Source organism: Lynx canadensis, chromosome D2, assembly GCF_007474595.2.
Source record: "Lynx canadensis isolate LIC74 chromosome D2, mLynCan4.pri.v2, whole genome shotgun sequence".
Classification (NCBI taxonomy): Eukaryota; Metazoa; Chordata; class Mammalia; order Carnivora; family Felidae; genus Lynx; species Lynx canadensis.
The window spans coordinates 9917799-9944042 of NC_044313.2; the positions used below are offsets into that span (position 1 = coordinate 9917799).

The 26244-nt window shown below is 40.2% G+C and overlaps 1 protein-coding gene across 1 annotated transcript in view; it reads left to right on the forward strand.

Annotated features, from left to right (window-relative positions):
- ATE1 (arginyltransferase 1) overlaps positions 1–21818 on the forward strand; it is a 119350-nt gene extending 97532 nt beyond the window's left edge. Inside the window, 1 exon segment of the mRNA XM_030334090.1 lies at positions 19767–21818. Coding sequence (XP_030189950.1) covers positions 19767–19976 — 210 coding nt within the window. The 3' untranslated portion in view covers positions 19977–21818.
- The last annotated feature ends 4426 nt before the right edge of the window (positions 21819–26244 follow it).

Sequence of the window (26244 nt, forward strand, 5' to 3'; positions counted from 1 at the left end):
ATAGCCCCGGCTCTGGCTTGCTTCTCCCTGGCCAGTGCCTTGAATCTGTGATTTATGTGTTCATTTTATCTGTTGATGCCTTCCATTCCCTCCATAAAACTTACCCAGTGAAGCCCGTGGCGGTCTAATGCTGATGGCTGGCACGCTACGCTTCGGTACACGTGCATGTCCGTTTCGTCAGTTTTTTAATGCCAATTTTACTTGTTATTGTAATGATATAACTCAATTGAATATTAATTAAACCATTGAATGGTGTTTTAAAAAGTAGTTATTTGCATTAAACTTAATTTGAGCACTTTAGATAGATTCAAAGATGAATCATAAAAAAAAAATACTGCCAAATTAGTTGCAGATAAGATAACTAAAAGTGTTTCCAGTAAAAAAAAAAAAAAAAAAAAATCCATAAAAATCTGGAGAGATTCTCACTTCCTAACCTGTAAGTTCTCACTGTATTTTAAAGAACCAGTGACTGAAAGTCACAGTGATGCCTCCCCGAAGAAAGGGCTTGATCCTAAATCAAAGAATGGCTGATGTATGCAGTAAAGTGTTGAAGGTATGCGTGTTTATGTGCATTTTCCTCCATACACACTGTAAGGGCATTTTCAGTTAATCTGCCACTACTCCTGCTCACTTTGGGTGTGGTGGCGTTTACTGTAAATTATTCTGTACTATTTATAATTGAAGATACTCAAGCAAATTGTGATTAAGTAGGTCTAACCAGTGGGTATTGCCATAGAGTTCACAAGCCTTCAATCTTGGCGAATGAGTAAAATTAGAGAGTAGTTGGATATGGCTTTGGGCTTGTGAACTTTCATAGTGGCCGTTTAAGTGTTAAAACCGTATTAATTCTCCTCACTCTTCTAGTCCTGCTAGGTCCTAGAGTCTTACTGTTAAACCCCAACCTATGTCCGTGTGTCTGCTCCTTGAGTTGGGTCCTGCTGTTACTGCCTCCTTGCCTAGGTTGCTTTTAGTTTCTGGAACTGTCTTTAAATGACTTGTTCAGGTTGATCTCTGTAGTTTCCATATCTGCCCATCCATAGTCTGGAGATCAAACCTTGGTTCTGACAGCACCTTTAGAAAGTCACTGTCTTATATGTTTAATTTTGGAAACATGGGAATGTTATCTCTTTCATACACCCTTAAATTCGCTATAATAGGATTTTTTTAAGAAGCCTTTTTATTGAGGCATACGACACATATAGAAAAGCACACAAAAGCATAGCACTCCATGAATATCACAGGATAAACATACCCATGGGTCCTCGATGTCTACTGGATATTGAAATTTCTGTCTCTGGCATTTATTCTATAAAGGGCCAGATAGTAAATATTTTAGGTTTACAGGCCATATGGTCTGCCTTTGTAGCAAAAGCAGCCATAAAAAATACATAAACAAATGGGCATGGCTGTGCTCTAGTAAAACTTAATTTATGGACATTGAAAGTCGGATGTCATATAATTCTCATCTGTCATAAAGTAGTATTTTTCTTTTGATTTATTTTCAACCATTAAAAATGTAAGAATCATTCTTAGGTTGTGGGCCATATGTAAATGAGCAGCAGGCCAGTTTGGGCCCATGGCCATGATTTGCTGACCCCTTCTTTACAGTATGCCACTGCCCTGCTTTTATTTTATGGTCCTGATGATCCCGCCTGTACACATTGAAGTGAACATCATGGTCATCCTTAGCACCTGATAGCTGTTCTCCTGTCATCACAAAACCCACTTGTCAGGACAGTTTGCTATGTGAAGTTCAATGATAAATTTACCCTGGTGCCTCTAGAACACATATTCCCAATTTGGGATACAAATTTTAAAATACCTACATAATTTACTTATATAATTTTATTTATTTTTTTTATTTTAAAAAAATTTTTTTCAACGTTTTTTATTTTATTTTTGGGACAGAGAGAGACAGAGCATGAACGGGGGAGGGGCAGAGAGAGAGGGAGACACAGAATCGGAAACAGGCTCCAGGCTCCGAGCCATCAACCCAGAGCCCGATGCGGGGCTCGAACTCACGGACCGCGAGATCGTGACCTGGCTGAAGTCGGACGCTCAACCGACTGCGCCACCCAGGCGCCCCCCTATATAATTTTAAAAGAACACTATATGACATAATAACCATGAGTTATTCCAGAGTGGTTTACAGACTAAACAGTGGTGATTGATCACCTTTGTGTACTTTTTTTAATTTAACTTTTCAGCTATTTAATAGTTTTCAAACGATTCTAAGTTTAGGGATTATATAGTATAGTTTATCAGCCATGAAATACTTCTGTTGTGGGTCCTTTTTAATACTGTAGAAAACTATTTATCATCACCCATATGGTAATATCTCAGAAGAAACAAGTGTTTAATTCAGCCCACGTTTACTAGACCTGCTTTGAATGAGGCACTTTGAAGATCTTCAGTGAGTAAGTCACTCCGCTGGTCCTGATGAGGTAGATCTAGGCCCTGTCTGCACATAGCTTTTTGACAGAGTAAACACTTGCAAAACGATCCTGTGAGATCAAATGTGGTTGGTTCTACAAGAAAGGGACAGAATGCCGTGGAGTGTGCACAGATGCATGGTAGAGAAAAGTATGTATTTATCGAATCTGATTTTCCCTCCAAATTTTGAAAACTTCATACCTACAGAAAAGTTGAAAGAACAGTACGGTAAACACCTAGACACCGTCACCTGGAGCCACCAGTGATCAACATCTTACCACTTCATCTCTTTGTATACATATATAATTTTCCATGTGTATGTATTTTTCTGCTAAGCTATGTTAAAGTTAGTTTCAGAGATCATGACATTCATCCTAAGTGTTTCAGCACGGGTTTTCCTAAGGACAAGGATACTCTTGTACCTAAACCATGTACCGTGATCATGCTCAAGAAATTTAATATTCTTGAAACAATACAATCAAATGTGAAATTAATATTCACATTTCCCGGTTGTCCCAATAATACTCTTTCTTTCTCTCAATCAGGGATCTTATTAAAGACTATAGATTTCATTTCATTTTATGGGTTTTTTTTTTTTTAAGTTTATTTTGAGAGAGAGAGCCGTGCGTGAACAGGGGAGGGGCAGAGAGAGAGGGAGAAAATTAAAAGCCACAGAGCCCGATGCCTGCTTGAACTCCCAAACCATGAGATCATGACCTGAGCCAAAACCAAGAGTCAGACGCTAACTGACTGAGCCCCCCAGGCGTCCCTGTTTTTGTTTTTTTTAAGTTCATTTACTCTAGAACTGTAACTTTGCTTTTTTTGTTGTTGTTGCTTTTACAACATTGACATTTTTGAAGAGTTCAGTGTCTCGTAAATGTCTCATAATTTGGATTTGTCATTATTTCTTCATAATTTTATTCAGGTAAAACTTTTTAGTGCGAATACTACTGAGGTGACGCTGTGTCAGTCTCAGGATATCACAAGTCCATCTGTCTGTAGAGCTGCTTTTTCCCCTTTGCAGTTCGTGAGTAATCTGTGGGGTCATAGAGACTATGGGTATCCTGTTCCCCCAACCTGTTACCCAGGGGTAGAATCTTTTACACAATTTCTTATGATCAGTAGGATTTAGTTTAGTTTTTTCTTTTTTAATTTTTTTAATGTTTACTTATTTTTGAGACAGAGACAGAATGTGAGTGGGCTAGGGGCAGAGAGAGAGGGAGACACAGAATCCGAAGCAACCTCCAGGCTCCGAGCTGTCAGCACAGAGCCCGACGCAGAGCTTGAACTCATGAGCCGTGAGATCATGCCCTGAGCTGAAGTCAGATGCTCAACTGACTGAGCCACCCAGGCACGCCGGGATTTAGTTTTTTTAATTAAAAAAAAATTTTTTTAATGTTTGTTTATTTTTGAGACAGAGACAGAGCATGAACAGGGGAGGGTCAGAGAGAGAGAGGGAGACACAGAATCTGAAACAGGCTCCCGGCTCTGAGCTGTCAGCACAGAGCCCGATGCGGGGCTTGAACTCACGAACCACAAGATCATGACCTGAGCCGAAGTCAGACGCTTAACCGACTGAGCCACCCAGGCGCCCCAGTTTTTTTAATTTTTAAAAAAATGTTTATTTATTTTGAGAGAGAGAGAGTGTACGTGCACGTGAGTGGGGGAGTGGCAGGGGGGGGAGGGGAGAGAGCCTCTGAAGCGGGTCTGTGTTAACAGCAGAGAGCCCCATGCGGGGCTTGAACTCACAAACTGTGAGATCATGACCTGAGCCGAGGTCAGATGCTTAACCATCTGAGCCACTCAGGTGCTCCTGAACAGTAGGATTTTTAAAACATAATTCCATAATTCCAGTTGTTTGTAAACATCTTCAATTTAAACATGCATTTTGTTAATGAAATACTATTGAAAGTTGGACTACAAATATATTTTTAAATAGAATTTAAACATTAATTACCATTTCATTAGGAGAAAGCAGTTAAGGTCAAGTTTCCAAAGACAAAGAGCTGAGTTCAAATCTTGGTTACATGTCTTATTGTATGTACAGAGTTTCTAAGCCTCAGTGTCTCCATCTGTAAAATGGGAATAATCATCACTACTCCTTATAGGATGATTGTAAGGATTAATGAGGCAGTATGTGTAGTGCCTGGTGTAGTGCCCAGCCCATAGTCACCACTCAGTAAAGATTAGCTTATTGTCATGATTTTTACTAATACCAACATTATTTATTTAATTATACATGCAGACATAATTTTACTAAGAACTGGTGACTTCAAGTTATACAAAGAAAAAACATTTCTTTATTTAGTTCTTTTACCCAAATTTGATCTGAAAATGTAATTAATTTACTTTTTCCTAATGCATTTGATTTAGTTTTTAGACATTTTTTTTTATATGCCTTTCAGTTAAGGGTAGATATTTTACTAAAAGTGCTTTGGAAAGATGACATTTAATTCTGTCTTATGTGATTCTTTGCATTCATCTTGTAAGTGCCTCATGCTGTTATGGGAAGGAAGCTTAGAGACTATACTGTTCCCCAAAACTACAGTTAAATAATTGGATGAAAGCTTAATTCATTTAGTGATAGATTGTCGAATCTATAGCCCAGAAATACACAGTGATGTCTGAGGATAGTGAAAACTTTAGAATAAACAGTCTCTATGAGGATGAAATGAAATTAGCGGGCATAGACATTATCATTAGCAACTAGAATTATATCCGAAGCTCTCAGGGGCCAACTGAAATTGACTCTCACTGGCCAAACTATGGCCAGTTTGAACATCAGAAAGGATAACTGTAGTGGATTGAAACACCTTAAGTATCTCTATACCTGTGAGCTCATACCGATACAGAAGAATCATTGCTGGAGTTTGTGCTGTGGTCCACGTTGTATTACCCAGAGGCTGCGTCCCCAGAAGCCTAGAACCTGCCTGTGGATTGACAGCTTCTAAACAATCCTCAGTGCTTCACACTTTCAGGCTGAAAACCATACCAATATCATAAACCCAGGCTCTGTCGAATAGTAACTTGTCAAAATAATACTTTCCCACATCTGGAAATTGTAGATTTTAGCTTTAATTTTTATTCTGTTCCCAGAGAGTTCTGACATGGTAAACTGACAAGATGATTATACTGTTTCGATTACACCAAACTGTTACTGGGTAGAGAGGTGATGATTGGCTCCTTAAAAATTTTAGGATGGGGGCATCTGGGTGGCTCAGTCGGTTGAGCATCTGACTTCAGCTCAGGTCATGATCTCGCAGTTTGTGAGTTCGAGCCCCACATCAGGCTCTGTGCTGACAGCTTAGAGCCTGGAGCCTGCTTCGGATTCTGTGTCTCCCTCTCTCTCTGCTCCTCCCTCACTCACACTCTGTTTCTCTCTCTCTCACAAAAATAAAATAAAAATATAAAAAAAAATTTAAAATTTTTAGGATAATGTATTTCTTGTATAAAGTGAAAGTAGGGGAACTTTTTTTTAATGGTTTAACCATTGAACACTTTGCTTTTATATACATATATTTTAAAATTGAATTCTAGGGGTGCCTGGGTGGCTCAGTTGGTTAAGTGTCCAACTTTGGCTCAGGTCATGATCTCACAGTTCGTGGTTTTGAACTCCACATCGGGCTCTGTGCTGATAGCTCGGAGCTCGGAGCCTGGAGCTTGCTTCGGATTCTGTGTTTCCCCTTCTCTCTGCCCCTCCCCCACTCGTGCTCTGTCTCTTCCTCTCTCTCAAAAGTGAATAAACATCAAAAGAAATTTAAAAAATAACAATAAAATAAAATTGAGTTCTAAATAACACTTTCAGACCCTACATGAAAATGTGAAAAATTCTTAATACGTCATAAAGATTTTTTTGTATTTGGTGCATAGATGGTTTTGTAATGGGCAAAAAAATGGATACAATTATAGCATTTATAAGGACATTAATGATTGCTGTGATCTTGGGGAGCTGTATAGCTCTAAATTTTATTCTAGTGACATGGTTGAGTTTGGACCAGTGTGATATTTTAGGCTGGATGTCTTAGAAGAAATGCAGACATGAGGGTTCGCAAGTTGGCACCCAAGATTATTGGGTGTTTGTGACATAAGAAATTATTCACAATAACTTATCTACAGTTCTATGACTGGACTTGATTTGCTCACCCCGTCAAATACTAAGTTAAAAGTCGTTGTGTTCATCATAATTCTATAACTGATCATTTAGAAAAGGAGGAAGTAATCTACCAGACGTGTTCTGAGCTTGCTGAAGTGTGGGCACTTCAGCTGTCACATTGACCTTCTACCAAGTACTTCCTTACACAGACACACAGAATACTGATGACATCCAAGGGGACAGGATGTAAATTCTACCAGCCCTCCTACCGCTACAGCAGGGAGGGGAAAGGTTATCCTCAGACTTGAGGCGTTTAAGTCATTTGTGATGAATTTTCCATCAGGCAGAAAAAAAGGAATGATTACCAAAGATCACACCCTGGGGATAAATATGAGGTTATAGCTAACTTCTTATTTCCCTCAGGGGTGTAATTAAACAGACTTTTACGATTAAGGTTTTCAGGCATTGAAAAATGTTTACTGGAAAAAAGTAATAGCTTCAGTTAGAGACACGATCAATCAGATACAGCTTACTGCCGTTATTAAAGCTGTGTATTTGTGGTGAATTGCTGTTAGCATTTGTTTGACTCAAAGCATGTCAACTTAAAGAATGTTGAAAAAATACTGCTGGTTGTGTGTTTCTAATGGGTCCAGATTCTAAATGATTCTGTTTAGGCAAATCTTCATAAACAGGAACATAGGACTTTGCTGACACACCATAGGTGTTCATACTTCTGTCTGGCTTTACCTTGGGAATTTTAACAGAAAAAAGAATATTAAGATTGAGCTTATGATCTTGCCTTTACCAGTCATTGGCCTTAAGTCACTTAACTTCTCTGTCCCCCTTCCCTTTTTAAATATTAAAATGAAACTGGATACTGACTAGGGAGGTCTACAGCCCTTCTAGTTTTAAAATGATCTGATTGCCTATTTTAAGAAACACAATTCGACACATTCAGTTTAATTTAATACATATTCAATATGTATTTATTGAGAACTCAGTCCATATAAGGAATTCTGCCTAGGCACAAGGAATGCAAAGAAATGATGTACTCCCAGCTCTCCGGAAACTCCCAAGTTGAGGTTGGGGAAGGGAGGTGGGAGGTTGCAGAAGTAAGAGAAACAGCACGTAAACAGACCACTCCAGTAGCTTCGTATTAAGTCCTAGAAAAAAACTTCTGTACAAACCCAGATACCCGCTAAAGACACCAGCCCTGACACTCCCAGTCTAAATTAGGTCTCCGTGTTGTACTCTCTGAGTGCTTTCTCTTCACAGCGTTTGCCACACTTTGTAATGATATGTTTCTGTGTGATTATTTTCTTAAGGTCCTCTCCCTTTGTAGACTAGGAGTTCCCTGAGAACTGAAACTTGTGAGTGTTGTTATTCACCATGGCATGCCCAAGACCTTACCGTAGAGGCTGACAGATGGTAGGCATTTAATAATAACCCGTTGACTTGCAGGAAAGAGAGCATGTGGGATGATTCTGTCCGGGGGTGAGAGCAGTTGGTGGTGAGGTGAAGCAGAGTCCGAGGAGAGCTTGGCAGAGAAAGAGTAGACAGCACTTAGGTCCACTGGAGGCATTTAGACCCAAGTGAGTAGTCCTTCTGGTGCCTAGATGTGAGTACCCTGCAGTGAGTGTGCCCAGATAAGGAAGCAGGCTGAAAGCACATCTTGTGCCATTCACTCAGGGTGCGTGATGTCGCTAAACCAGGGAGCGAGAAGTCTGTGCGTCCGTATACACGTTGTGGGTGTAGATTGATACACCCGTGAGTGTGGTACTGTCCTTGTGCAAACACATTTAGGACCTGTTGTCATTGGTAAAATCCATACTCATTTAAAAGCATTCATGAATTTGTAGTGGCTTTTTATCTTATGTTATTTCTCATCTGCTGTAACTAAAATTACAATATCTTATAAAGGCCTGTTATTTTTTTTTTTTTTTTTTTTTTTTTTTTTTTACCTTAAAAAGGATTATCCTACTTTGCTATACATATTGGAGCGCCATTAAGGGGCTTTAAATGGGGCATTTACACAGTCAGTTCTCTCTGTTGACAGTAGGAGGATGGATTCAGAGCAGGAGAACTTGAAATCCGTCCCTCTCGCTGTGGTCCAGGTAAGGACATCTCCACCTATGGTAGGGACAGAACCAGTGACTCTCAGTGCCGCTTCTCACGCAACAGCCTGAAACCCGACAAAGCCAACGTCTATCCTGATTGTTCTTCCTAGTATGGTGAAGGCCAAATTTAATATACACACACATACGCGATACTCACATGAATATTTGATCTTTAAGAGAAATTAAAGCAGCTTTGGATTTCACCTTTTCGTTTTCTCTTCTATTATTTTCTCTGTCTTCGTCTTTCATTCTCTTTTTTTCTTCATCCTTTTCAACTTATGACCCTTCAGTTTGAAATTAAATTTGGGCTGTAAGTTGACTCCCTGAATCTTTTCTTCACAAGCCTTCTTTGTATTTTCTAGAAGAAAAAAGATTAACCCAGGGTTTCCAAAATAAAAGCAAAGATTGTGATTAAAACTGAATTAGAATCTTTATTCTCTATTATTCACTAATAGTAAAATAAATAGCCCGGTCTTAAGGAAGCTTTAAAGTAAGTCCTGGAGCCTTTGCAAACTCTTGGATTTTAATTAAAGAAACACAGAATACCATCACTTTCTGTTTGTCAGTGGGAAAAATATGTATTTTTAAATTTTCAAAGCTTAGCCCAGCAGCACATGGAGTACATCTGTTGGCTCTCAGAACTCAGGGAACACAAATGGATTCAGATGTTTAGGCCCTTTGTCTTCACTGGTCTCTGCTCAGCTCGCCAACTGAGCGTGGCACAATCCAAACACAGTTTCTGAAAACAGAGCAGCTAGAGTTACTTCTCAAGCACTCTCTTGGGGACTGATAAAGTCAATCTCTGTTTATGTAATGAAATCAGGGAGCAAGGGGTCTGCTGTAGTGCTTTGTGGATGGGATTGCATTGGTGTTGTCTTTCAGGGAAAAGACTGGATTTAATAAGCCCTTGTTCTTACTCGTTTTCTGTGTAGGTACAGCCCACTCTAATGGATTATTTTGAGCTATTTTTGTTTATGTAGTGTTAGAGCTTCTCTTTAAGCAGTTGGTTTTAGTAAAATAAATAGGTTTATTGTAGAAACATAGGATACTGATATCACCTTTACCTGATAAAAAGACTTAAATGTCTGGTAACTTATTTCTTCTTTGTTCAGTGCTACTAGGGTTTACTGTGTGTGTGTGTGTGTGTGTGTGTGTGTGTGTGTGTGTGTGAGTGTGTTTAAGTAATACTGCCTTTTTAGTGTTCTTACATTTTAATTTAACTTGAACTTTTAAAATAAACTCTGCTGGTTTATCCTCTCCTCAAATACTTGCAAAATCCTTCGTATTTTTCAAAATATTTATAAAGTATTTTTGAGAGTGAAATCTCATAAAGATCTTTGCTTCAGGACCAGAGTTCAAAGGAAAGTCCGTTTGGTTTTAATTTGAAAACTGTAAAAACAAAATACCCTCAAAATGGCAGGGTGTGAATTGGTAACTTCAATTTTATTGCAATCTGCCAAGCCCATCCCCAGATGTTTCCAATTAAAAGCCAAGAATGCTAACTTGGGTGAATATCATATGAAAGCATTTCTTTACTTTTCCCTGATTTTTTTTTTCTGAGAAAAATAACAGTCTCGATTCCTTTAACTTTAATTAAAGAAATAATTTCTCATTTGCATGTTGTTTAAATTCGTACAAAGACCATGTAACATGCAAAGAGAATTCTTATATGTCAGATTTGCAAACGTGTAGTCCTGAATGCATAGAGGTTCATATATGTCGTCTTATAAAGGTGAAGTGAAAAGGCTTCTAAAAGATGTTGGAGCCCTTTAAAAGAAAATAATGTATTTCTGGATTTGCTATAATCAAAGAGTATACCTTTTAATACCCCACATTTATTTAAAAGGGGTGGTTAGTAATAAGCTTTTATTTTTGATCAGTTGTACATTGAATTGTAAGAAGTCCTTCTGTAGGAATCTAAGGTGTAATAAGATAAACCCGAATGTTATTTTGAAGCTGTCAATTTCATAATATTTCTCTAGATAATACTAAGTTACATTAGGATCCATACATGAGCTTGAAAGTTACTTTGAATATGTCATTCCATATTAAGAAAGATGTACGCTGGTAATAAATTTGAATTTATGGAAACTGGCATTCGTTCAGAGAAAAGATGGAATTGATCTTTATAACTAACTGAACATTTTGAGTGTAAAGCTGAAGAGACATTGATTTTTGAAGCATCCACAAGCCACAGACCCAGGACCACATACTAATCTGTGGAACCAAAACGGTTTCCCGTCACATTTCCTATCTGGTGAAATTTTGACGGACATGTATTTGGGAGCTCGGGAAGGAGACAGCCATGTGGGTCTTGGGTCTGTTTTTGCTTTCGGTAAGTGCCTGACTTTTTTTCCAAACATGGTACCACTCAGACTTGGACATGCTACAGAAGGGACCTCTTCTGAGGAGTCTCCCAAGAAAGCTGGTTGTCTCCGCCTTGTGTTTGACCAGCAGCTTGTTTATAGTCCTTGTTGCTGTGCCAAGTATCACAGCCACATTGCAGCTCTTTGTCCTTCCATGGCACCTTGTACCTACCACCCTGCGTATGCCCCTGGCTACACAAGTCACAGGATCCCATGCCTCCCTTTTCCCCAGCTGATCATGAGTGCCTCGCGAGGCCCATTCCATCTTTCCATCGTTGATGACAAGCAGAGTCCTGTTCATATTGGACTCAGTTGTGATTTTAAGGTTTTGGGAAGTTATTTTGAAAATACTTTTGGGGCGCCTGGGTGGCTCAGTCGGTTAAGCCTCCGACCTCGACTCGGGTCATGATCTCATGGTTCATGAATTCGAGCCCCATCCCATGTCAGGCTCTGTGCTGACAGCTCAGAGCCTGGAGCCTGCTTTGGATTCTGTGTCTCCCTTGCTCCGTGCCCCTTCCCCACTCATGCTCTGTCTCTCTCAAAAGTAAATACGAAAAGAGAGAAAATACTTTTTAACAATTGCAAATATCTTAGCATTTAGGTGTAGAAAGAGAAAGGGGATCAGGAGTCTAGGTCTGAGTTCATTGCTACCATTACAGGACCTTCCTGTTTCATCTGCGCAGTAGAAACAGCATCTGTTTTCATTACCTTTGTAATTTATTCGGAGATTTAGCTCCTGGGATGTGCAGAGTCATTACGGAGACTGTGCTTAAACGCTGGGGGAGCTTGTTGTTCATGTTCTTTAAAAAAATTTTTTTTAATGTTTATTTTTATTTTTGAGAGAGAGACAGAATGCGAATGGGTTGGGGCAGAGAGAGAGGGAGACACAGAATCTGAAGCAGGCTCCAGGCTGTCAGCACAGGGCCCGACGCGGGGCTCGAACTCACGAGCTATGAGATCATGACCTGAGCTGAAGTCGGACGCTCAACCGACTGAGCCACCCAGGCGCCCCGACATTGTTCATGTTCTTGTCGTCACCAGAGTGACACTGCTGAACTCTGCACAGACGAGGAGGTCTTTTCTCAGGTCATGTCTCCCCCTCCTTTTTCCTAAAATGAAACTTAACAAGCTATGCATTTTTTTAAAAAGACAGTGTATACCAGTAAAGAAGGAAAGCAATATTTTCAGCTCTGAGGGGGAAAAAGCTAAATGGACGCGAACTAGTAGTTTCTGACGTTCTCAAGTATGACAACCGCCTTTTAGATTTCAGTGACTCTTCTAGATCCTGTCATGATCATGTACTTTTTAGTATCCAGTGGTAATTCACAGAACTCCTAAAGGTTGGGAACTGTTTCTGTACAGTAAAAATGCAGTGAAGCTGCCTCATAAATACAAGTTGAGCAGACACTCGTCGATTCCTATGTGTAAGAAGGGCATATTTAAAGTGACGTCTGTGTTCAGAGAAGGAAGTAGAAAAGGCCTCCGGGCCGAGTGTCCTGCATTCATCCAGCCAGCAGTCAGCTGATGAGTAGGTTTGGGGATACGTCAGTGAAAAAATCAGACTAAAACTCCTGACCCTGCAAGGAGTTTCCTATGGATCTAATAAGTAGGAGGAAGAGTGTTAAAAGGCGGCAAGTCCTACGGAAGAAAATAGGAGGGAGAGGTGGGCTTCATTGAGAAGGTGGCACTGGAGCAAAAACTTAAAGTGGATGACAGTCTTGGGAATATCTGTAAGACCAGCAGAGAAAACAGCCAGAAGCCTGGGGTGGGAGCAGGCTTGATGCGTGCTGGGAGCAACCAGGAAGCCAGGGCAGCCAGAGTGGAATGACGAAGGAAGGAAAAAGGCGTAGAAGACAAGCCGGAAGGGTAACGTGGGTCACATCACTTAGGGCCTCGTAGGCAGTGCTGTGGCTTTGGGTTTTGCTCTGCCTCTAACAGAAGTGTGGCAGCGTAAACAAATACTTCCCATTTTAAAACGGATTGCCAGTAGAGTTAATGGTTGCCAGGGCCTTAGTGAGAGAGAAGGGACTGCTAATGGGAAGAGAGCTTTTTTTTTTTTTTTTTAAAGAATGATAAAAATGTTATGGGATTAGGTAGTGGTGTTGATTGCACAACCTTGCAAAATACACGAAGCACAAGGAACTGTACACCTTAAAAAGGTGAATTTTATGGTATGTGCATTGCATCTCAAAAAAAAATTACAAAAAGGGGTCGATTGCCAGGGCTTGCTAGAACCGTTTTTTTGTTTTTTTTTCCTCCATCTACGTAACTAGATTTTACCTTTAAAGATCCAGGTTTTGGGAGCGCCTGAGTGGCTCAGTTGGTTGAGCGTCCGACTTCGGCTCAGGTCATGATCTTGTAGTTGATGAGTTTGAGCCCCACATCGGTCTCTGTGCTGACAGCCTGGAGCCTGCTTTGGATTCTGTGTCTCCCTCTCTCTAGGTCTCAAAAATAAGTAAACGCTAAAAAAAATAAAGATCCAGGTTTTTAGGGGCACCTGGGTGGCTCAGTCAGTTAAGCGCCCGACTCTTGATTTCAGCTCAGGTCATGACCTCGCATTTTGTGAATTTGAGTCCCACATTGGGCTCTGCACTGACATCGCAGAGCCTGCTTCGGATTCTCTTTCTCTCTGCCTCTCCCCAGCTCTTGCACACATGTGCTTGCTCTAAATAAATAAATAAATAAATAAATAAACAAACAAACAAACAAACATTTCTTTAAAAAAAAAAACAAAACAGGTTTTTAACTAGTTACACCTTAAGGGAAAGTCTTAGTGTTCTTGACTGTGTTTTCATTAGAAGTAAAGGATGTTCGTCTGTTTTAAAGTATCCTTGCTGAAATTGTTAACGATTGTGAAATCAGACTATTCCAGACACCCTTTTTATATGCACTTTACATACCTGTGTCGCTCTTATTTGGTAAGAAATGATAGCAAGATGTTTTTAACCTCTGGTTAGCAAAATGAATGGAATTCTTAGGTCGACTTTTGATTAATACATTTTGCTACACTAAGATAGTCTCCATACAGTTTATTTTGTGAGTCATCTACAGGCTAGAAAATTAGATCAATATGATAATGTTCCTCAAATTATGGTCTAAAGCATGCAAGTGAAAAGAATACCTGTTCATTCTATTGACCAAAACCCAAAATTAGATGTCTCTTATTCCAAAAGAAGCAGTTATTTTTAATAGAAATAGAACAGGAAATGTACTTACCACCCCCACTCCCACCCCCGTTTTAGCTTTAACTTTGGAATTTCCTTGAATTTCAATCTATGACAGCCTAGTAAAGTTGACTGAAATATTATGACCATATCCTAATTTTTTCTCTTCTTTTGGTGGGGTTGTATAAGCATAATTTGGGTTTTACCAATAGTCTAAGTGGTTTTCTTTAAATGAAATGAAATCATTGAATACAGTCATGGCATGGAACATTGATTATTGCTGAGCACTCCAAGCAAAACATTCACTCTTCTGTGATAACTCAAAATGTAGAGGCCCTTAGTTTGTTTCGTGTTCCTTTTTGTTGTCTGCCCTAAAATGGTTTATAACCAGCTGCAGAAGTGATTTCTGTTGGTGAAGCTGTAGGTCAGAGGTCGCCGAACTTGCTTCCCTTTGAGGACTTTGACCGGAGTGGTTGTCCCTCCCAGAAATGTGTAATTAATAATGAGGACTAGGCCTTCCCTCCTCTAAATTTGGGCTTCTTAGAAGATAGCTTTTACATTGCCCAGGCTTCTTGAAGTGCGTCATCCGGAGCCTCCCCTCCTGGAATCGGTGCCTTTGCCGGCCCCTGGGGCCCTGTCCTTGTCAGACGGTGGTCGTGAGATGGGGTGGTCGTGAGATGGGGCGGTTGTGAGATGGGGCGTGGTGATTCTGGAGCTCCTTTTCTGAAATTGTACATCAGATTGCAGGAACGCTCAGAAAAATTGTGAGATAAGCCCTGTCAGACCAATTACGTTTTCAGAATTTCGAGTACTTGAGAAATCTGTGGTAACTCTGGTTTCTTCTTCTTTGCAAAGAGTCGGCACCCTAGGAGAGGATTAATCTGCTTTCGCCTCATTGTTCCAGTATGAATGAACGTACTTAGGGGCTGATTAAATATTTTTTCTTCCGACTACAGGAAAGTATGTCCAAATCCTTAAGTAATTACATTCTTAACACAGACATTTCTCATTTTCTCACACTAGCTGCAAAGGCAGGGCAGATTCCAGGCCCTCACGTTTCTCATTTGTGTGACGGTGACTTTCAGTGGAGCTTTAAGTACTTCCCTCCCCTCACTCTCAACCAGCTAATGTTAGAAATGTTAGAAAGCATAATGTTTCAAAGTGGTTTATTTCATAAAACTCTTTGTATTCTCTGGTGGCTCAGGAGAATAGCTGCTGCAAAGCCCTGAGATAAGCCTACGCTTTGGAGAAAAAGGATGTCTTAACCTAATCTAAACACTTGATTTCGGATGATGAGCAGAAGTCAAAACGTATTCTTTTGTGACTCTTCAGTGAGATAAATGAAGTATTTAAAGAGTTAAAAAGAAAATATCCGACCCACTGTTGTGAGCAAGTATTGCCTGAAAAGAACGTGACATTTTGGAAACCCTGACCCCCTGTACTCAGTCATACTTGCTATGTCCTGGCATGCGCTTCGTCTTTGTCCTGGTCTGTCGCTACCAGGAGATGGTGAGTTACCTAGAGGCACTCGTTTGTTCATCATTCTGTTCCCAGCCGCCCAGTGTCTGCCGCACAGTGAGGATCCATTTCGTGGTCAGTGACTGGTTTTGAATGTCACTGTCATCGTTAAAGGCAGACATTGGGTTCAGGTGTCTGTGGATGAATCTGCATCTATTTTGTTACTAGACGTTCTTGGGATTCTCTGCTTCTGTGTCCCTCCATCACAACAGACAAGATACACCATAACATTTTTACTACTGTTTCCTTGTTCATATTGGTAATATTTTTGTACTAAGTACAGAATTTTATTTTATTTTATTTTTTAAGATTCTGTCTTTTAAGTAATCTGTACGGTACCCGACATGGGGCTTGAACTCAGAACCCTGAGATCAAGGGTCACACGCTCTACTGACTGAGCCAGTCAGGCGCCCTGCCCCCTAAGTACAGAATTTTAGAAAAATTACCCAACAAGAGCCGGGAAATTCTGCACATGTGAAGAGCAATCGTAGGGGGATGGTTAGATCTACTAGAGATTAAAATACAATATCAAGCTTTAATAGTTAAAACTGTGTGGCATTGGTACATGAATAGACAGATAGTGTCTAAGTAAATAGGAAGTGCTGAAAGAGATCTAAATATATATGGAAATTTAGTAAGTTATCAAAAAGGCGTTTAAATCAGCGGGGGAAACAACGGTTCTAAAATGATGTTGAGGCCTCTTGGTAAACATCTGAAAGAAATTAGGTTAGATCCTTTTCTTATACCTTACACCAAAATAAATTCCAGATGGAGCATACATGTGAATGTAAAATTATGAAACCATAAAAGTACTGAAAAGAACATGTAAATGTTTTTATAATATTTGAGTGACAGTGACTTTTTAAAATTATATTGCAAAACTTAGACACTGTTTTAACAAATGATATGTTTGACCACTTATCAGATTTCCACATGGTGAAAGAAAATACCATACAGAGTCAAAAGATAGGTAAGCTAGGGAAGTACAACATATTTTGCAAACCAAGGGTGAATTTCTTTAATATATAAAGAGTTTTTCAAATAACAAAACCAGAAATCTAACAACAGAGGGGGCCAACTTTATGGAAAAGGAAATGCAAATCCTTTCAACGTATGGAATGCTATGTAATGCAAATTCGAACCACAATGAAATGCCATTTCTCAGATTGGCAGAGATTGAAAGTTTTGATTATAGGCTGTGTTGGTAAGGATTTGAGGAAGTTAGCACTGTGTACATATGTTGCTGATGGAAATGTAAAATGGCACAACTTCAGTGGAAAATAGTTTTGGGCTAATAAAACATAAAAACCCTTACAGCCATCAATTCCAATTCAAGGAATTTATCCTGGACATTTTCACAGATGATACATGTCCAAGAATGTATTTTCCCAAATGGTTCTACCGTTTTAAACCAACAATATCCAAGTTCTACATAGTCCAGATCCTTGCCAAAGCTTGTTATTCAGTTTAAAATTAATGGCTTAATTTTAGCCATTCTGGTGGTTATGCAGTGGTATGTTATTATGGTTTTAGTGGCATTTCTGGTAACTGATATTGAATATATTTTCAGGTACTTACAAAGCATTCATTTATATTCGTATATATTTGGTGCCTTTTTAAAAATGATTTTTTTATTCTTGAGTTGTTAAATTTTTGATAGGTTTTAGATACAGCTATGTTTTCTAATATATGTTTTGTTAATATTTTCTCTTAGTCTTTCGCTTGCCTATTTCTTCTTTTTTTTTTAATGTTTATTTTTGAGAGAGAGCGTGAGCAAGGGAGGGGAAGAGATGGGGGGAGACACAGAATCCGAAGCAGGCTCCCGGCCCTGAGCTGTCAGCACAGAGCCCGACGCGGGGCATGAACTCACCAACCGTGAGATCATGACGTGAGCCAAAGTCAGACGCTCAACTGACTGAGCCACCCAGGCGCCCTGCTCCCTATTTATTTTCTTAATTTTTTAATGCAGTATATAATTGTCATGAAGTCCAGCTCATTAGTGTTGTTATTGTTTTTAATGGTTAATGCTTTTTGTGCACTAAGAAATCTTTGTATACTGCAAGGTGAAGAAAATTTACTCCTTTTTTTTCTATGCTTAGCTTTTTAAACTTAGCTTTTTCCTCCTCATCAGGCTTTCAAAATGGTCTATAACCCAAAAGGAAAATAAAAAAGGTTTAGACCCAGTGCTTTTAGACTGCTAGTTTTTCAGATTTGTTAATAAGGACATTGTCACATCATGCTGCTGCTTTCCACCAAGAAAACACTTTCTGAATGAATCTTGCTTTTAACAAGAATAGGTATCATTGAATATTGGGCTTTATTACACCTACTAATTATTCATTCATCTCAAATAATCCTGTGTTGTGAATTTTCATGTTGGACGAATATGTGCACCACCTGGAGAGCTGCCCCTATGGATGACCTTGCCCGTGCCAGGGCGGTGAGGCATCAGCAGGGCAGTGAACAGTCTGGAAAAAGCAGGGTCATAGACCTGAGTTCTGGTCTTCCTCCTGTCCAGCAAGCATTCCCATTTCATCCAGAATAGAGTTCAAAACTTGAATTCTGAGGCTTCACAGAATCTGGTCCCAACCTACGTCTCCATTTCTGCAATGCCCCGCTATTTCCTGTTCCTCAGGGTGATCTTGCAACTCTGCGTCTCTGTTTTTACTGTTCCCTTCATCTAGATTGTTCTCATTCCTTTTCATCCGCCCTGGACTTAACTCCAGTCAGTCTGTTAAATCCGCAATAAAACTCCATATCCTTCTTGAACTCTCTCCCAGCTTCTCAAGAAGAAACTAGTTTGCACACACTCTCTCTGTACGGTCTCCCCCATTAGCTTGCGGACTTCTGACTGCTTCGAATACTGGGGGGGTGTGGTGTTTCTTGTACATCTGAGTGGGGCTTCATACGGTGACCACGTAGCGGGCCGGTTACAGAGCACCGGTCTGACATAAAGGTATGTGACAGTGTGGAGCCCATAACAGCGGTATTCTTTGTAGAGCGTTTGGCATTCGATAGTGTTTTTCAAACTCTGAAATTGTGACCCATTTGCCGTTCATAAAAGCATTTTTTATGGCTCAGGAGCATCATTAAAAAAACCAAAATGGAGTAGGTTAGGAAATAAAAGATTACATAACACGGGTAAGCGTTCTATAGTAAAAGGTTTGTTTCTAGTTCTATATTTGCGTTTGTGCTTACTAGGTTGTGGCGTGAAGTGTATTTCTTACTATGGGTTGTACCAAACAGAATTGGGAGACACCGCACTGGATTTTAACCTCTATAATGAGTTTTGAAGTTTGCAATTTTAGAGAAGAGGTATTTGGAATTTTTAACTAACTTTGGTACTCCTGAAATTTTTCACTAAATGATTTCACATAATTTGTACCTGTGGGCAAATGATTTTTTTTTCTTCAGCATCTCATGTGTAGTCTTTGTTTTAGACTTGGGGTACATAATTGGGTTATAAATATATAAAACATTCTTGCAAAATGGCATTTTTGAAGAAGCTAGAGAATTACAGACGTTTCTCTAAAATTTCTGTAACGTTTTTTAAACTTTATTTACATGTATCAAGTTTAGATTGTTCATGAAAGTTTCTTGACAAAACAGTAGTTTTTAGTACATTGGAATGGAATGAGTGTTATCAACTAAATCTACAAATTAAAAACTTCTAAAATTTCATTTTTGAAAATGAGTTCACTCCATATATAAATTATGCTTTCATATATGAAAAGATATTTCCCTTTGATTTTGAAACTGGGTATTCTTTGCAGTCAGCTCAGCAAGAATCATATATTAAATATTTCTTCCAAAAGGAAGTAGAAACTCGAATCTTCCACATCAATACAGGCATCACAAATAGTGATGCATTGCTTTTAGAGCGCTTTTGAATCAAATGTGCATCCTTGAGATAGGAAAGCAGTTACTAGAGACAGCTAGTATTTACAGTAAAGCTGTTTCTGGTTGACTTTGTTTAAATTTGTGATTAAAACCTTTCCTGGAACTCTGGAGCCTTGTAACCAGGAAGTTACTGTGTTTGTAAAGCCTGTGTTCTTGTTCCTTCACTTCTCTTTAGGGTCAGTATAGACCTTCCGATTTGTTGTGTCCTGAGACGTATGTTTGGGTGCCCATCGAACAGTGCCTGCCTTCACTTGAGAACTCAAAGTACTGCCGTTTCAACCAGGACCCAGAAGCAGGTACGTTTGGAGCAGAGCTCTGCCAGAAATCCTTGGCATTGTTTTTAGGTTCCTTGTGTGTGGCTTTGGCTCTTAATAGGGTCAGGTAGCTTTTCATCTATCGTAGAATGTGTATGGTGTGTGTGCGCGCGCATGTCTGTGTAAGACCGGGAGATGCCACGTGCGCACACACACAACACTCTTGCTTCTGGAAATAAATGCAGAAACCTCATGTGCTTCTGCTCCTTACTAACCCGTCTCCTTCTACTTTGAGCGTTGGTACCACCTTCCGTTTCTGCTACAGCTGTCACAGTGCATAAAAATTCTTCCCTAGACTGTTTAGGTAAACAAGATAGAAATACTGACCAGTTTGACTGAACAAAGCCGGTGAATGGTTTCCCGAAGGCCAACAGGCTGGGATGGGTTTTGTGACAATACTTTTGTTGTTGTTGACAATACTTTCTTGACTTTTTCTTACATCTTTGGTGCTTCTCCTCTCCCGTCCCTTCTTCCACCTCCTGCGCACGCAGTCCAGCCCTAGCCATGTCTTATCTCTTGGTACTCCCCATTTGGATAGTCTGTGCACTGGTGGTAGGCACAGACACTTGCACATACAGCCTGGGGTCAGACTCCCTGCAGGTGGATCCTGGCTCCATCATCAGCCTGTAAATTGTGTGCCCTTGGGCAATTTCATGATCTTCCTGGCCTCAGATTCCTGACCTTCAGAATTAAGATAATAATAGAACCTACCTTGCTGAGCTGTCATGAAGATTAGAGTAAGACAGGCACACTGAGGATAGCCCCCTCGTCTTGCTGGGTTGGCGATGGCTGGGCAAATGAGCACGCGATGTCCCGTAGACTGTGCCACGGGCTTTCATCTGCATTTGCCTTTATTTGCTCTGATTCCTGTCTCCAGAAAAATAACGCAGTTCTAGTCACCTCCCTTTTGTCTAGATCTCGCTCAGTTTTCAGCAGCCTTTCTCACCCTCCCTGCGTTCCCCCGCGGCTTCGTCCATCAGGCGCGAGTTGTGGTGCTCGTGGTGGGCATCGACTCCCCATGTGTGTTTTCCTCAGACTGGAGTTCCTGGGTGTTCCCCCTGTGCCTCACTGATGTCTGCCAGAGGAGGCGCCCGGTGCACAGTTAACAATCACATTTTCTGTCTAGTCACCCGTGGTCTAAGCTTGGAGAAAAATCAGAAAAGGGAAACGGAAAGGCCGGGGGAGGGGCTGGGAGTAAATGGAAAGATCAAATAGGAAGACAAAGGGGCAAGCAAAGAAATGCAGGAATTTCTTCTGTTCTAAGATGTGCGTTCTTTACCACCCCGCCCCTGCCCCCCCCACAAATGAGGTTTTTTATTTCCAAAAAAGGAAAATTGGTTCATGTTTCACTGTATTTTGGCATCTCCTTGAAAAGCTGTTATGCAATCAAGAGTGGGCACTTCTTACACATGGTGATACCTTAGAATCTGATGAACAAGTGGCCGTAGGGACCCACCTGACTCCTACACCAGACACCCCGAGGTCACCCCAGGCTTCCTAGACATTTAGCGTTCGTAGAACAACCAGGGCTTTATAGTTCTGCACCTCCGATTGTCAGCATTTCATTATTTCATTTTAAGTAGAATTACACCTGACTGATCAGACAGACAGGCACGTTGCTTACGGACAGCCGTACTGAATTTGTCAGCGTTTGAGTCAGGCTCAAAGCGAAAGGCAGTGGTAGTTCAGAGGAAAGCAAATACTTACCTGCTGTCCCTTCAAAAAAAAAATTGTTTTTTCCTTTTTAGCTTTTCTCAAGGGCAGCTCAGAGTCATTTCCTTCTGGTGAGAACAGCTAACCGTCTTACTGCATTATTTCACGTTCACATACAAAAGTGGATAAGTTCCTTCCAACTAAATAAAAATGATCACGAATTGGTTTCTGACTCCCAAACTTAAGACGCAGTTTCACCGTCCCCCTTTTCTTTCCTGGATCTATTTTAAAGGTTGCTTCTCTTATATAATATTTGGAGATTAAGACAATCACAGGCTCTGTCTGTTGTAGAAAGCTGAAAAGGTAACTGAATAATTTCCATGCACTGAATTCAAGTAAAGATTTATTCATGTTAATAGACTTCAAATTCATTTTCTGAAGTTAGCACTGAGGAGCATTTCATGGCAAAGAAAATTTGAAGTCTCACTTCGGGACTACACCATGGTGAGCGAAGAGTGTGCATGACGTGCTTTTCTCCTGTAATCTGTTACATTCCAGTTCTTACGGGATAAGCTCTAGGTCTTAATATATTCATTGTTTAGAATCCACTTACAAAAGTCAGAGGACTAAGTTTTCTTCTTCAAAGAAAAGGAAGATCCTTTTCCATATGCTGAGTCTTTGGAACTTGCAAGAGAACACCGTACAGTTTTATCAGTATTGAATATCACAGTCCAGACACTATTTGAAATCAGACTTATGTCCTGTGGTTTTAGGAAATTAAAATGCAGTTACATGCTGAAAGGTATTGAGCATGCTGTGAAACATGGTCATTTGAGATTTAAATGGCAATCTGTGAGAAACCGTTCTCTTCTCTTGGGTCAGTTTCACTTTTACATGACCCAAACTCCGACTCAGACAAAATACAGAGTTTAATATGGACACCGTTGTTAGTCGGCATGGTGCTTTTTTCCACTAAATCTGTTTCTCCTCCCAGCTGTTCAGTAGTTAAATTACTCTGCAGAAGGCACAGCTGATCGCCACAGGTCTCTGTAAAAACAGTTCGGCTACAAGGTGTATCAGGAGCCACTTGTAAGAAAAATTGCATTTCCCTCCATCCTGAATTGATGTAAGCCTCTGGAAATCCTACTCCTCCCTGCCCTCCACCCCCTACTCCCCTACCTCCCGCATTTTGGAGGTTTGGGGTTATATGGTTATTTGCTTAACTAGGAAGTGTGCATAAGGGTAAAAACCTGTTGTAGTTACTGCTTTCATGTATGGTCGGGGGGGAGGGGCCAACGAAAGGGAGCAACTTGGAAAATTCTAAAGACGTCTCTTGGTTCATAAATAGGTCTTTTGTTTTTGAATTCAGGAACTCTGCCTACTCCAAAGAAAGGAATTTAGAAGTTTCGCAAACCATTCTTAAGTAAAAAATCTGTCAGATTGCTTATTAAATTGATAGTTGGATATGTGTAGAATTCAAGAATCCTGCATTACAGTTACATGTTGCCTCTTTTGTTTAAATTATCTTTAAAAAATGTTTACTGGGAACAGTAGTAGAAGATTTATCCAAATGCATAAAACCATGCCAAGAAGAAATATTGGAATGGCCCATCGATCTCTCTCTACAGCAGTAATCACTGTCAGTATTTTTATGCTCTCATCCGGATCTTTTTTCTCTGCATACCTTGGTTAAACAACAGAGCAGGAATCATCCTTCACACTTGTGTTGTTTTTTTTCTGAGTACTCTGTGTTTCTTCTTCCTTTTAGTAAGGCAAAACCTACTGGGCCGCTGATTTGGGGCTTCAGCTGACAAATGCCACTACTTAGGTGACAGGCAGTGTCTGCCACCGATACTTCATAAGAGGCATTGGAAGCAAAGCGGATGTTTTGGAGCTGGCTTGAGGACCATGATAAATTATGATTTGATTTGACTCTTAATGTCGTACAGGTGTTATACTATTTATCGTTGGTAGTAGAATCCTTTTGGGGGGTCTCGCTGGCTTAGTCGGTAGAGCATGTGACTCTTGATCTCGGGGTCGGGAGTTGAAGCCGCACACTGGGCGTGGAGCCTACTTAGAAAAAGTCCCTTTGGTTCCAGACTTGTGAAAAAGGATAACCTCACTGAGCATATGCTGGTTCCCAAGTACCATCTCTGGTTCCTCCTGCGTTACCCCCGTTGATCCTCAGCACGTGAGGGAATGTTCCGTGATTGACCTCCTCAGATGTTATTTACCGCGAAAATATCGGCGGATGCTTGTTTTTTAACCAGAGATTTAAAATAATCTTAATTCAGATATTGCTCTTTCATTTTTATAAGTACTTACTTTTAGCATTTATTTCAAAGAAGCTAAGTAGAATGATCTTTATTTCTGTCTCTACTGATAATTACAGCAGTATAGACATTTTACCACAGATTAGTCTAGATTTCACTCCTCTTTTCTATACATACTTGAAAATGATTGCAAGAAATTTCCCAATTTGTCTAAGTCATGCTATCAGAATATTGAATTTAAGTTTGCTGTAAAAAGGACAGCACCTAATTTTGTCTTAGTGCTTGCTGCATTTCCCCAAGTTAGAGGATTTCTAAGACATGTTACCTTTTGCAGCCAGTTAATGAAAATCTAAGTGTAAGGAGCTCAACCCTGAACTTCCAAGACTCCAATCTGTGTTACTTGATGCTTTCATTTGTCTCTTCTCTTTACTGCCTTCTTCTTTCTTGCTGGCATGGTTCCCTGGCACTTTTTCTATAGTGTCGTCGTTTCTGTCGTAAATGCCCATCGAGAAAGCAAGTCCCACTGTGACCGCGTGTGGGATGATCAGGTTCAGAAAGAATTCTGACTGTATTCGCTTGCCTGGTTTCTCCAAGCCCGGTCTTACTTCCCGAATACTGTGTTCATGGTCCCTCCAAAGGGTGTACCCGCAGCCACAGTGTCGCCTTGGTCACTAGGAAGTCATGCAGAATGACAAAAAGATAAACCAAAACTTCCGAGGGTTCTAAAAACGTGCTGCGGTGAGAAGTTACAATTAAGTGGACAGTGTCTTTCTTAATTACCGTAGGTGTGCAGTGAAGCTGGATTTGAGGATGACTTCCCGCTTGAAGTCGCAGAGTGAATGATGTTTGATTGCTGGATGCTTAGTAAACATAAGTTCTTTGTTGCCGGTAAAGATGGTGGTGCCGGGACGTAGCTGGGTGGAGACAGAAGCGGTTGAAGCCCGGCGTCGAGACAAAATGTTTTCGGAAATTTGGCTTTTTTGGATTTGGTGAACCTGGAGAACGTATTTTTGACGTGGAAAACATCAAACATAGAAACATAGAAAGTTAAAGCCTTGTAAGTTTTCAGTTTACTCTCTGTCTGCTGAAAAATACTTCTTCATTATAGCGTTCCTCTCTTTTCCCGCTTACCCGTTTCTCAGAGGTACCCTTTCTAATCCAGATGTTAGTGTAGCACTAATACGACTGCTGGCTTAAAAGCGAGAAACGAGGTTTCCCCCCTTGTGACATGATCTTCTAATGAGGACAGAGAGGAGCAAGGAGAGAGGCCTTTCCTACGATATTTGTGCGTCACACTGACGGATTGTAACATTTTAGTGTGTGCGCTTTCTACCAGAAAACCTGAAACGGACTTTTAAGGTAAACTTCCAACAGTTGCAAAGACTGTGTGCATTTTTTCAGTGTTTTACAGCCAGTCTCGCACAAGAGAAATTTTAAAACTACTGCTTTGCAAATTTTTACCAGGCTGTCTTTGCTCAGTAAAGCACGCGCGAGCAGTAAGCCAGTGACCAAAGCTGGCTGGAGCCCTGGCCAGAGGCAGACTGAAATAGCTCTTGAAAAACTTTGAAAAGCAGACTTGAGGTTTCCATTTAGCTGTTAAAGAAAGATTTCCCTGATCCTGTTGTCTTTTCTTATGGAACAGATCAATTTTTAAAAATAATTCCTTTTACAGTCACCCAGTTTTTAAAATTGAATTAAACCTATGATTTTGAAATCATTAATTAATCCATTTTGAAATCATTCCAGTAGGCTGGAAACTACCAATACACTTCAGACCGTGTCTAAAAAAATGCTAGTTCTGCCTGGCTTTAATGTGTGGAGTCTTAGAGTAGTGCTTTGTTTGTTTGAATAAAAAAAACTGACGTTTTTGAATGTAACGAAGAGGTTGTCCAAAATGTCACTTAGAGAATAAAAATAAAGCCCACAGCTGCTTAAGTGCTGGCTGAACGATGATACGCCGTTGAATGGAAGACACCGTCAGTTTTAAGTCCTCTATCTTACGTACCGCTAAGAAAGAAAAAATGTTGCCAGTTAGACTATGACTCTGTCAGTTGTAAGATGCATCTGGGTTTCAGAAATACCAGAATGTGTGAAAATGTGAATCTTAATGACGTAGAGGAAATGTGGTTCAGTCTGTGTACCGCAGTACTGGGCAAAGCCATGGAGTACCTAAGAGACTTGTTTTTATTTGTTAGGGAGCTTTGTGGCATCTCGCTTGTAGGCATTAAATATATTATAAGTGGGGTGCACACCTATGTGTCAGAGTTAGAAGGCATCAGTTCCACCTGCTTTTTGATTAAAAACAAGATTACTGTCATGGATATATGACAACAACAGAGTTCTTTTAATACCCTCTTCCCATAGACTTCAGACAATTTTGAGAAGACCTGTAACTACTTCGCAGGGATACTTT